Source organism: Odontesthes bonariensis, chromosome 16, assembly GCF_027942865.1.
Source record: "Odontesthes bonariensis isolate fOdoBon6 chromosome 16, fOdoBon6.hap1, whole genome shotgun sequence".
NCBI lineage: Eukaryota > Metazoa > Chordata > Actinopteri > Atheriniformes > Atherinopsidae > Odontesthes > Odontesthes bonariensis.
Window position 1 is genome coordinate 24,258,574 of NC_134521.1, and position 13,496 is coordinate 24,272,069.

Here is a 13,496-nt window from a genome sequence, read left to right on the forward strand (position 1 = left end):
GACGTCCTCGTCGTGCTACTGCCACAGACAGCCCACAGACCTGCTGCCTATTCATTCATTCGGCTAAAATTCAAAATTAGTAACCCGGATTTTTTTAAGTAAGCGACGCACCTCCACGTTATCAGTGCTAGTGTAGAGTAATTAATAAATTATAAACAGCATAGTTTGTGCCTGTATGAGCTTGCCCATAGGAAACCGTTTCATGGCCGAATATCTCAAGAGAGCAGCCAGACGCTTCGCGAATATCTTCGGAACAGCTCCAAATGACCAACAACAAGCAGGGGTGAGTAGAACATCATGCTATAATGTGAAATCAAGGGCCCAATGTCAAAAAAACCGGTCTTATCCTTTAAGATTAGGATTAGGGGAGTGCTGGGTTAGATATTATAGGAAAGCTGATTTGTCATTCTTTTCTCTGAATTTGTCTTTAGAGGAATACAGAAATGTCACAGCCGTAGTTAACAATAAAGACTCGAAGTTCTTTCAGTTTAACATTTTATTCATTGTCCAAATTCATATCAGTAGACTCAGAGAAATAAAAGGTATTTATTCCTTTTTTTTTTTAAACATTCTCTTAAACAAAAATATAACAACTATTTACAATCACTTGTAAAAAATACATACAAAGCGTACAAGCAAAATCATGTTGTCTTTCTAAAAGACATAAGTTACAACAGCTACACGTGTGAGACGAAAGCAAACTCTAAGCCACAGATCGAGTTAATACCTCTTTGTACAGATTGTGCAGCTCACTCACCACATTTAAGCTTATTGTTGTGCATTTCTGCTGTAATGCCAAAAAAAAAAAAACATAGTAAAAGAACAAACATCATTCACATCTCTCTTATTGCATTCAAGAAAATATGGCAGGGGGAGGGGGAGGGGGAGCTAAATTACAGCTGGACTGAAAGAATCGGCACATCTCCCGTTTTTTTTTTGTTTTTTTTTTTTGTTTTTTTACACGGTCACGCTCAGGGTGTTTGCCGAGAAGAAGAGAAGGAGATGAACGTGGAGCGAAGTTTAGCTTTGAAGGAAGATAGTTAAAAAGGAAAAAACAACTCATTTTGGAGACATAGTGTGAGGTATGAAACTTCATCCTTTCATCACATGATGATGCAGGGACTTCTGGCAGGGCCAGGTTCATGTCATGGTAAAAAGAACTGTGCCAACGTACATCTTATTCTATTTTCTGACTTAAATCCAAACTACTCGTACAATCTGGGCCAAGTACTGAAAGTAGCATTTTATGCTAAAAATAAAAAAAAAAAAAAGAGGAGAGGAGAGAATAAATCAAGGCAGCACATTAATACTGATTTGTGGTTAAGAATATTAGGAAGACAATTGTGGGAGAAAAACAATCCTTAAAAAAAATATATATATATGTATATATATATATATTCTACTTTCAACATTGTTTTCAGAAAACAAAAAGGGGCTGAGGTGAGGGTCACAGTGGAGGCCGAGGTTTCACAAAAACCTTGTGATCAATGGAGGGAAATGCATCAGATGAGCACAGCGAGGAGGGAGGTTGAAAGTTTAACGCCGTGCTGAGCTGACGGCTGCAGGAGACGGAGAGGGAAACGTGGCATCGCAGCGGAGCTTGTTCTGTTCAATTTAAACAGGCGGGGATATAATAGCATCAGAAAACTCATTTCAGTCAGACTGTCTGAGTTGGGATGAACTCGCCATCAAACTGGCGGGAACAGACCCACGGGGGGCTCACCTTCATGCAGAAAGAAGCCAACAAAGAAAACTGCAAACTAAAAGGGGCTTTTGTTCAAAATGAACTATGTGCTGCACCCTGAGAGTGAAACAAAATGGGATTTAGAAACGAAGAACAACAAGAAAAAAAACAAAAATTGTATAAAAATTGAATAGAATTCCAAAACATACACACGCACGCACGCATCCCAAAACACAGCAGCAGTTACACTGAAAGATCAGAAATGGCAGCAACGAGCAGGGGAAGAAAACATGTAAAAAAAAAAATGACAACAACTAAAACAAATTCCTTTAAAGACTCCTGCCCCAGAACAGCACCGGGGCAATCACCACCTCAGATTGTTTCTCAAAACAAAATACCCAAAAACAGCCTTTATAGAGAGACCTCTTCTCTCATCTACACATAATCACATTTTTTTTTTTTATATATATATATATATATATATAAAAAAGCAAGCAATGATCATTTCAAGTCTTTGTGTGGCAAAACAAAACAAAAGAAGGGACACAAGACAAACAGCAGAAGAAGAAGGTTCCAGTTACACCCCTGCCAAACTGCACATTAAAACAAGCGGGGGGGGGGGGGGGGGGGGGGGGGGTTCGTCTGCCTTAATGTACAAATTCACTCCGCTTTGAATACAAATAAACAATCTTCAAGCACATTTCTTTAAATATTCTACAAAATACTACTATCAACATGGGATGGAGCCCGGTGTTAAAACAGGTGTGCCGACTTTTTTCTGTTGATGCACGTTCTTTTAAATAAGAAGCAAAAACCGAGAGGAGAGGTACACCGTGAGCACAAGTCGATGCTGCATTAGAAACAAATTTACTCGAACTAAACCTGGAGCATTACACTTTCCAGCTTGTAATTCCATAGACGACTAAGTCTAAAAAACACTGTAAACAAAATATGTAAGCATCGGCGTAAACGCTGTCCTTTGTCTATGCACATTAACCACAATTCTGGGGTCACTGTGTGTGTGTTGGTGCTAATTTATCGTTTTATTACAGCTGCTGCAATAAAAATAACCACACGCACGCTTTACTCGACGGGAAGCAGCGAGGCATTTGTTCTTCAGCTCATTAAAAGCAAGTTATAATACAGGTTTTATAGAACATCCAGGAGGCAGCATGCCGCTAAAGTACCTCAAACATCTGACTGAACTAGCAATAAGAGAAGAGGGGGAGTGGGCGGAGGAGAGCGTGACACGCAGACACGGGACACTGCCTGAGAGATGCTGTTCGTCTTTTTTCTGTCAAGCTAAGCAAAGAACAGTAAGTGCTGAACACAGATAGACATGCTTTCTGTTACTTCGGGGGGTTCATTTATCTCTTTTCGTCAAATGAAGAGAGGCTGAAAAATATAGCAAGGGGCTTTTAGTGGCTCCTGAGGGGTTTCCCGACCTACAATGCAGGGTTTTTTGGGAACACATTTTTACTCGCATCAATTTGTCAGTTTGATATCAACAACACAGACCCTGAAAAAAGAACAAAAAAAATGTTTTAATCTCAAAATATGTGTTTTTTTCCCCCCTTTGGATGATCTTAGTCTCTTACATTCATCTTCTTTTATGCTTTTGACAAACTGCAAACAAAAAAAAATTACCCCCAAAGCTCACGTTTGTCTGCTCCGACTCATTGTCGCACATAAAAGCTCACAGACGCAACTAAAAAGAAGGAAAAATCATAATAAAAGCAAAAACTATCTGTACAAGATTTTAAACTTTAAGAACAATATGAAACACCTTTAGACAAGTGAGCTTGGAGCGCAAAATGGAGGTATGTGGCGGTCTGTTTCCAACAAGGCATCGTTAGCGTCACTCTTTCCTTCTTCGTTTAGACGCCCGTCTTCTGCGATATGATCCCGTCACACCGCCTTGTTCAGCTTTGTCCAAGAGTTTTTAAAAAGTATCTAAAATCTTTCTTCTTTGTTTTGTGAAATTGGTTCAAAAAGAGGTGAGAGTGAGTCCTGCGAGGTGAAAACAGGTCACGTGACCCACGGATCTGTGGGCGGGGCCTGGAGAATGTGCTCTGACGTGCGAGGATGGCGGGCTGCTAGTTCAGTCCAAAGCCCGCTCAACGCGGCGCTAGGTGGTCGTCTTCACACCGCTGACACTTGCTCATCTGGAAAAGAAAAGAGGCCACAGCGTTTGGCAGGAAGTCTGCGAGCTTGAAAGGGTTAAAACAATTCCTGGTGCAGCATGCGATTCTTAATTTAGTATCACGATGAAGAGCTGAAGGGAACAACAGCCAAGAATCACTTTCCAATTGTGTGGAACAATAATCTGTAATGAAATGATCAATAATAGATGTGACGTGAGCTCAGAGGAGGCAGAGAACGCTTTGCTTTTTGTGTCTCAGGTGAAAAACTAAACTAACAAAAAAAAACATTTACAGTTTACAATTTCTATCTTTATTTTTCCTCTGCATACTAAAGAAAGAACACCAAATGTGTTCATGAACCCCAGCACCCTCCCGAAGGTCACCTCTGTGCTGCAGGGGATTTCTAAATGCTCACAGTAATCCATCAGGAAAAGAAATGTTATTTAAAGTACGAATTTGGTGAATCCAGCTGATTTTATCTTACATTACGGATCCTTCTGCAAAATAAAAACATCCGAGTCTGTGCTGCTCCAACAGACTTTGGTCAAATTCAACATTTTTAGCTATTGACCACTTTGCTTTTACATGGGTTTTAAAGTGAGACGACTGCATCATCAAATGCACCTATAAGAACCAGTCCTTAGTGGGGACCTACCATCCTCACTGTCAGCTAGATCCTGCGGTGGGCGGCAGATGCTGGCTGGTCTGGAGTGTCCAGCTGTCCGGACGTCTTGGTGCTGGAGTTGAAGCCTCCGTGCCTCAGCCAGACCCCCAGCTGCTCCGGGGCTCTGCAGGAGCTTGCTCCTCTGCAGGGCCACGCTGTAGTCTGGAGGTTTGAGGTGAGGAGGCCGAGGGACGAGACCTCCTGACCCACCCACTACTCCGTCTGTGAGGCCGAGATCCCCCAGAGCCAGACCCTGGTAGCCTGGAGGGGTGGGAGGGGGAGCTCGGTAACGCTCATCCTTGGCGGGGGAGGTGACACAATACACTGGATGGAGGCGATGATAAAAAGAAAGGAGGCGTGGAGCAAAGAAAGAGGGGATAAGGAGGGATGTGGGGGGTGTGGAGAGGGAAGAACCAAAAGAAAATAATGGAAAACTTAAATTAATGTGATGTTTCCTGAACAAAACACAAGACTACAGTACACATGCACCAAGGCGTGTGGAAAATTAAAAGGAAAATATATGACATACAATGAGATGGATGGATGCAGCGTGTACAGACACAGCTATCATGGCAACTAATAACATTTCTGTTATTTATCTCAGAACTGAGTAACCCTTTTAGAAAACATCACCACCAGGCCCAAAATCTAAAAATATCAGTTTATAGGAAAAAAGACAAGAAAAGTCTAACTTTCGATGTGATGCAGGCAGACAAAGAGCGACTACTTATCATTATCTCTACTGAAAGCCTGTTTCAGCAGTGGATGAACACCTGCTCAACAACTCTGTGGAAACTATCCCATAAATACAAAAAGATTTTGTTATCCTCATGAAACCAACCGAAACCGCAGGGTCTCCCAAGCAGATTAAAATTATGGCTGATGAGTATGCTCCATAACTGCTGTCAGATGGGGAGCCAACAGCAACAAGAATGAGATTTAACATCTAAGGAACGGAGCGCTTGCCACCTGTTCCCTCCATCATAACAGCAAAGAAAAGAAAAAAAAGCTGCAATCATTTATCTAAAATGACATTAAAGTAACTTCTGTGGCAGCATGTGAGCCATCCTGATATTCAGATTAAGTAAAGGCTGACTAAAGAAACTCCACATGACGAAGTCAACTGCAGGCACTCCACAGGCCCAACTCCAACAGACCCTCAACTACACCATTTACAGGGAATCAAACTTGCAACCTGTCCCCTCACCTATCAGGCCCTTCTCTGTGCTTGATGTCACCGTTTTGTAGGCAGGGTCCGTGCTTTGCCCTCCTTCCTCGTTGACTGGCGAGGAGGGGTGCTCCGAGGTGTTTCGCCGCTTTACTGTTCCGTAATTCCCCTCGTAGTTGTCTGAAAGCGAGCTGGACGACGCCCAGCTCTGCCGTAACTGACTGGTCGGATCTGAGCTGGAGTCTCTGGAGTGCTGCTTGGCAGACTCCTCGCTGGCCCACGCCGGCCTGGTGGCCTCCACCTCCGCTATCGACCTGGCCAGCTGCGTGTGCTTGAAGCCGCCGCCCAAGTGTGTGTGCGGCAGAGAGAGCGGGTGGCCGTGGATGCCGTGGTCCCATGGCCGGCAGGAGGAGGCGGGGAGGCTCTGGAAGGAGTCGTGAGAGTTGGAGGAGCAGGACGTCCAGCTGCCGCGCCCACTGTCAGCCACAGAGTCCAGAGAAGCGTGGTCCGGGGTCAGCTCCTCGGTCGAGTTGGAGGAGGCGAAGGTGCAGCCTCGTGCTGCGTATCCTCGAGCCAACGGTGAAGAACTACCAGAAAGAAAGAAAGAAATGAGCTGTTAAACCCCAGTATGTACAACAGACTGAAAACAGGATATATCCGACTCACACACCTGGAAAAAACATGACATCTTAATGAGGTAAATAAACAAAACCAAACAAACAATAATTCACACACTGATATGAACATGAACGCCTGACAGCAGTGTTTGATCAGGTGTCCCATCAACTCTCATACCCGCTCCCTCACTGCTGGCATCTTTACTGATAGATTTCTGCTTCATTTAGGATGCATTCTCAAATCCAAAATCAAAACCATGAATTCTTCTGCGTATTACTCTGTGATCAGGTCTGTACTTCAATAAAATGATGGAAGCTGCAGTTTTTTTTTTTGTTAAGTGTCAAATCCTCGATATATTCACAGACATAATTAGGATCCAAACCTAAATATATGCCCATGATGCAGCATCCTCTGAAAGTAAGAAAGAGGTTTCCAAGCTGACACACACCAGAGCTGAGAAATGCCAGAGCTACCCCCCCCCCCCCCGACCCTCAGCAATCATTTAAAAAGTTTTTCAAAGAAATGAAGAAACAGAAGAAACTGATCCAAGAAAAAAAAAAAAAAAAACTGTCAGTTTTGAGATGGGAAGGAAACATCTTCAAAGCAACTGTCAAAAAAACACTATAAACATCAAGAGGTGCAGTTCAGAAGAAAATCACTGTGCCTCGCCTCACTGCTGCACACTCTGACCTGCTCCACAGCTCAACTTAATGACACCCACCAGCTGCAGGTCTGCAGGGAAGAGTTCCGACAAGGTTCCAGAACTTTGCTTTCTTTTAGGGCTGGGCAACGATTACATTTTTTATCTAATTAATCACATGATTTCCCTGATTAATTACGATTAATCGTATTTGTTCAAAAGTAGTGTATAGCTTTTAGCATTTAGTTTTATTTTAAATGTGCTGCCATATGAATGAAAGTGCCATAACATTTGTTGTGCAAACACACTTTTAACATCAGCATCTTTATGTAGTTTTTATGTAGAAGCCTTGCTGCACTGTCTGTTTCCTTGAATGACTTGCTGCTATCAGTTGTGTGTTTTGCCTTTAAGTGATATTTTAGACTGGAACTACTACGCTGAGAAGACAATTCAACACGGCAGAGTTTACAGATGACTTTGGTTCTGTCGACTCCGCCGTCTGGAAGAACTTTAAAATGAAAATGGCCGAGTAAAAGTTCCGTACCCTTCTCCATGTTTGGTGGATCCGCCGATTACTTTCTTTTCCGGTTCCGCAGCAGACAGCAACAGACTTTTACAATAATAAAATAAATAATAAAACAGGGGTGGTCCGTGGCGTAGTGGGTTGAGCAGGCGTCCCATGTACAAGAGGCTATAGTCCTCGCTGCAGCTGGCCCCGGTTCGAGTCCCGCATCGGACGGCCCTGTGCTGCATGTTGTTCCCCTTCTCTCTGCCCCCTGCTTCCTGTTTTTCTGAACTTTCCTATCCATTAAAAGGCACAAAAGCCTCAAATAATAATAATAGTAATAATAAAAAAAACTGCGTTAATACGCAATAAAATATTTATCGACGTTAAATAATTAACGAGTTAACGCGATAATAACGAGTTAACTCGCCCAGCCCTAGTTTCTTTACATTGTGTTTATGTGTCATCAGATAGATGGAAGCAGGATTCCTCAGAGCACAACTGAAAATGAACTTCACAAGACTTGTTTGAGAGGTCCCAACAGCACGACAATAACCCCCCTGCACATCTCTAAGCTGTGCAAAGACACAAAGGGAAGGGAAAGGACGGCGTGCTGTTCCGTGCATCAAACACCACGGAGAGAAATCAACCAATAATCAAATGAGAGACAAAAGCGAGAAGAAGACGCAGGAGGAGGATAAAGTTTGATGTTGCAGAAAGGACAATACAAAAATTTGACAGCGTGTTCTGCATGACAGATCACGGAGTCTGACTTGAATGAATTATACGAGGAAAAAGCGGCTCATCTCAGCTTGGGTTTGATTCAGCGGCACCGTTTTACAGGACAAACAAGCCACTCAATGAAACTGGGAAATATTTCATAAAACAGGTTGGTGTTATACAGCAAGGCTGTCGAGGTAATATATCGGACGGGGAGGTATTCTAGGCTCGTGTTTATGAGACAGAATGGCCTGATCATGAAGAAACAATAAACAAACAGCAGACAATAAAAAAACGCAGTGTTGTTTACTCAGCCAGATTAAAAAGCCGCCTGCGTGAAAAACGATTCCTTGTTCACGGATAAAAAAAGGAGAGAGAAGGCAGTAAATGTGGGATGCTAATAAAAAGCTGTTATTTTTTTTTTTTTACAACTTCCTGTTCGTGGACTTTTAATAAGGAAGAGACGTAATTGGAAAGCAGCTGGGGGAGGAAATGAGGAGGAGCGGAGGGAAGCAGATGGTGTACAGGAGGATCGTTTTTTTGTGGTGGATGGAGACAGGAGTCATGGCTGTAAAAAAGAAAAGACACTTTGCTGTCAAGTATCTGGGCCATGTGGCAGAGAAGTTTTTCGTGCTCTCAAATGTCCTTCAGACGAGCTGAACTGCCATCAAATCAGTCTGCCGTGTCCTCGCATGCTGTGGCTCTCAAAGCTCACGGTGAAGTGTGATGGGAGTCGACAGGGATCCAGACACAATAACTGACACAACTAAAAGTATTTGTATGGTGTCAGAGGACTGTAAACGTTCTTGACAACAACTTTCTTACCACCCCAAACCAATAATACGTTGCAAGTCACTGTGAGAGCAGGTGTTGTATGTCTGACAAAATGTAAAGACCTCAATGGCCAACGTGCAATCCGTTCCTTTAAAAGCCTATCTGTCCATCTCATTATGACTCTCACATTACAAGCAATCTCTTCGACCTAAATCGTTTTAGCAGACATTAGATATAATGAACTAAATTGGAGGTAATTACCTTGTGCTGGGCTGGCTGTAATTTTCATTGAGGTGTGCATGTGATGCTGCTGAGCTCTCAGCGACCGCACAAGCGGTTGTAGCAGCAGTAGGAGGAGGAACAGGGGCAGCAGCGGTGGTGCAGGTCCTGTTACATCGGTCCTCAGGCCCAGTGGCCGGCACCGAGTCCACTGAACAGATACTGGAGCGAGAGGAGATCTCGCTGTGACTCGAGTCCGACAGGTTGTCCGCTTTACCAGCCGGGAGGAGGGCATAGCCTGCAGAGAGGAGCATGTTAGACGCTCAGATCTGAAGGTAAGGGAAACTGTACGTTGCAATAAGGAAAAATGTTAAGATATACAGCACAGCATCATAGCATGAATGTGGATATTTCTACTCTGGGTAGCAATGAGAATTTTTGTAGACAAACCCAGAGAATGTCAATGTAAAGCTAGCCAAACTTCCATCTGTTGGTTGTTTTTAGGGGAATACTTTACAATACCTGCATTCAAATCCCCCCGGAGCCAGAATAAGCCCTTCTTACTCCTCTCTGAACCTCGAGTCCTTTAACTCGGCTGACAACTTAGGACTACTTTTGCTGTCTGAGGTTAAACACACGGAGACTGTGTCGAAATGACTGCGAAACATCATTTAAGTCACAGCTTAAACTTTATATTACAAAACCACGGAGAAGCCGATCAACTGTAATCTATCTGTAATTGAGGAATAAAATGAACTAAAGAAACTACAACCTGAAACTGTCAACATCAATGTAAAAATGGATTTCATGGATACAAATACCCTTATTTTCTGGTTAAACCGTTAAAGTGAATGACTTTTACTACACTTACAAAAATTCATGGCATTTAGCACACAATCAAATGCTCGAGGAACTCAACAGAACACAAGGCTGAAAGACTAAATGAATGTTAAAACATCTGAGTACGCCAAGCTGTGGCTATTTAACAGGTATATTAGATCTACCCACAGAAACTGAAGGTAAATCTAAATAGTAAATGATATAGGCATGATATACCCAATTTATCGCCCTAACAACAAACTAAAATTCATGAAAATCAGATGACAATTAGGAGAGACTCAATGCACTGCAGCAATGTACGTCAGTGATGTTTCTGCCATTCCTGTGCATGAAAATGAAATGTCACTGCCTTAAGAAACTCAGTACACATTTAGATGCAATTCTCAACAAATATAAGAAGAGTGTCTGTTTTTTTAATCTCTAATTTGACTCTAAGTGGCTCAGACTGTCTTTCTCCTGGTGTGCCTGTCTCTGCACAGCCAGAGGAAGGGGTTGGGGCTGACTGATCTCCTGGCTCTCTGCTGTCCTTCTGTCTCATCCTGAGGTGAGGACGGCACAGCCACGCCTGTTCCTTCCCTAACGTTCAGATGTGGTCTCTCCCTGGACTGAGTCCTTTCCCTCAGGACTCTGAGGGGTGACATCAGCCTCGTCCTGATGGGTGACACTGGGGCTTTGGCTCTCGTGAAATGGGGAGAGGAAGAAGGTGATAAAGTCCCGAGTTCCAACCCTGGTGATCTGGGCAGAGCTCCAGTGTGCACCATGGGAGGCTCTCTATGTGCTCTCAAGCCATTCTCTGCTGGGCTTCCTGCTCCTGCCCTCAGTATCACCGTCCCTGCATCTGTCTGAACACCCTGTTTGCTCTGCTGCCTGGATCTTCCTCTCCTTTGCTCTGACAAACACAAGCCTCTCTGAGCTGCCTCTGTCTCCTCCTGCGCTGTCTCTCTTTCCCTGCTGCTCTCTTGGCTGTGCTGCCGGGTCATCAGTAGGATCCTCTTGTGGAGGAGAGCCCCACCTATTCCATAGCTGCGCAGGCTGATGGTGCCCGTCTTTGTGCTGGTGTCACTGGTCAGTGATGACGAGGATCCTGATAAGTTCATCTGGCTGCAGTTCTGGGACTTTGCTGCACCTCCCACTAAAATGGGAAATAATGTGAAAAGAGGAGGTTAAAATTCATGCTTTTGTTACAACATTAAAGTGCCTTATAAAGGACAACTCTTCACCCCGCAGGAAAAAAAAGGTGAAAAGTTATGGTGCATTTCCACTAGCTCGGCACGGCTCGGTTTGGTTGCGTTTCCATTACAACCGAGAATCACTTTGTGCCTCCTCAATGTGGGCGGGGTCGTCGTAACACGGCTGCGCGACCAGAACAACAACAACAACATACGAGGAGGATAGCATGGAGGACATGGAGGCGCTCGTGTTGCTGCTCTGTGGTTTTTTGTCGGACATAAGGCAAGAGAAGAGAGCCAGAGAAGACTCCTGGCCGCCAGACAAAACTGTATTGAAAAATGACGACACTCATCGGCCAATCAGTGGTAGGCAGTCGGCTGACGTCACGTTTTAGTAACGCTTCGGCCCGCTTGGAACCAGGGCTGAGGTGATACCAAAAGTCTACCCGGTTGCAGGTACTGCGTGCTAGTGGAAACACGCAATAGCGCGCCGAGCCGAAGCGAGCTGGTGGAAACGCGCCATTAGTGTTTCAGACCTTTGCGTGGGGAGCCCTGAGGTGACACCGTAGGGCTGGAGTGAAGGGATGACATGGTGGAAACAGTGTCATCAGATGTTCTCTTGGTGTTCCACTCATCGCACGAGGGCACTGGGGGTTTCTTCACCACCTGGGGAGAGCTGGAGTCTTAACGGAAAGAAAGAAGAAACAAACCTGAGAGTTGGCTCACAACTGAAACATGTAAACTTAACTTGCACATTACAAGTAGTCAGAGTATAAAGAGGTAGGGCACAGTTCAAATTGTAGCTCAGGTGTACTCACTTGGTGTGCCGATGTCCTTGGCTGTGCTCTTTTTCCGTAGAGGGTTCAACGGAACCTGGACCTGAAGGACTTGCGACACCCTGTTTTGAGCTTTTCCTGAGGGGAGAGCTGAGCGCAGAGACACCGGAGACATGTCCGACTTAGTGGATCGCCTCTCGTTCAGGTTCTTGCTCACTGGAAACAAAGGCGGGAGACGAAAAATGTACGTTAAGAAGACGTTGACTTTCATACTGACTCAGTTCAACTTTTCCTGAGATATGACAGTTGACAGGATCACAATCAGGATATCTCCCTGAGGGGAACATGATTTTCCGAATAAATGTCTGGAACATCTTTACAGCCTTTTTGTTTCAGCTGAAAACTGATGTTTAAAATCATGTTTTTAAGGAACTGGACCTGAGGGCTCTTTAGAATCAGTTGTGGACATGCACACAGACCGCTGTGGGCACCACAAACCTGAAGTATTTCTGACTTTATTCTCTGTTTAGAAGACCGTGACCCTGTAGCTCACCATCAGCAGAAAGAATTACTACATTAAATACATACATACTACAAATCATACTACAAAGGCCAGCAGACAGCCTTGTGCACACTGATGACAACATTTATTAACATAAATACGACAACAGATCTATCTTTAAGTGACCAAAAGCAAAATTATGACAATCGGGGGTGTTAAAGTTCTGTCGTCTGACAGTCTGTTTTCTGATAAATTCCTCTTTACACAGTAACACAGGATGGTTCATGTGAAGGTGATATATTTTTGCATTGAGGCTTCGCTTCAAAGAAAAAATGATTAATATGTGCATGAGATGGTTTAAAGAGGGATAGGACGAAACAGCAGTTTCTGTCAGCAGACTGCTTCCATTTCCTCCTGCGATTTTCAGCAGGAAACACTAGGTGGCAGTGCAGGCTTAAAAACAGGCACCTTGAGTTATTAATGTTAATGTTACATAAAAACTGGATTCAGTCAGCGTGACAGTCTCAGATCCTGTGTTACTCACGGGTGCTGTAGGATGGCTCGCACTGCAGGGACATAATTTGGTGTTTCTCCTCATCTATCTCCACCGTGAGGTTAGAGAGATACTGCTTCACCTTTCTAGCCATCTGAGCGTCTTCATATAGCTTCTTAGCGTTGAGGAGAGAGCTGCGACGCACTCGCTTCTTGTGGGCTCCACCCTGCACGTCCAGCATATTAGAGTTGGTGCTGCCCTGGCTTAAAGATCTGATGAAGGGAAGAAACAGGAGGAGGAAGAGAGAAGCATGGAATTGAAAGAGGTGGAGGAGATAAAAGATTAAGGAGGATAAAGTCAGGGAGAGCGGATGATAATGGAGGAGGAGGAGAAATGCAAGTAGAAATATAAAGAGGCAGATTGACAGAGGGAATGAATAAATATCAATCAGTACAACCACATAAAACAAGAAGGCCTGCTTTTTTTAAAAGATAAATGTCCACTTATACTATCAAATCTGCATATCTGTCTTTGTTTTGGAGCATAGCATTTTAAAACAGGACCATGCAACTGGCAGGGA

The 13,496-nt window shown here is 43.9% G+C and overlaps 1 protein-coding gene across 11 annotated transcripts in view; it reads right to left on the reverse strand.

The window, feature by feature from the left end:
• Positions 1-2,310: 2,310 nt before the first annotated feature.
• The window catches only part of rapgef6 (Rap guanine nucleotide exchange factor (GEF) 6), a 134,415-nt gene continuing 123,229 nt past the window's right edge, over positions 2,311-13,496 (reverse strand). For 10 of the 11 annotated variants that reach the window (XM_075486666.1, XM_075486664.1, XM_075486665.1 and 7 more), the window contains 8 exons: positions 12,968-13,188; positions 11,964-12,137; positions 11,682-11,828; positions 10,989-11,108; positions 9,179-9,434; positions 5,700-6,247; positions 4,484-4,816; positions 2,311-3,849 (listed from right to left, as the gene is read on the reverse strand). In XM_075486666.1, the coding sequence (XP_075342781.1) occupies positions 3,827-3,849; positions 4,484-4,816; positions 5,700-6,247; positions 9,179-9,434; positions 10,989-11,108; positions 11,682-11,828; positions 11,964-12,137; positions 12,968-13,188 (1,822 nt within the window). In that variant the 3' untranslated portion in view covers positions 2,311-3,826. The remainder of the gene's footprint in view (positions 3,850-4,483; positions 4,817-5,699; positions 6,248-9,178; positions 9,435-10,988; positions 11,109-11,681; positions 11,829-11,963; positions 12,138-12,967; positions 13,189-13,496) is intronic. The other variant, XM_075486667.1, reaches the window with a different exon arrangement.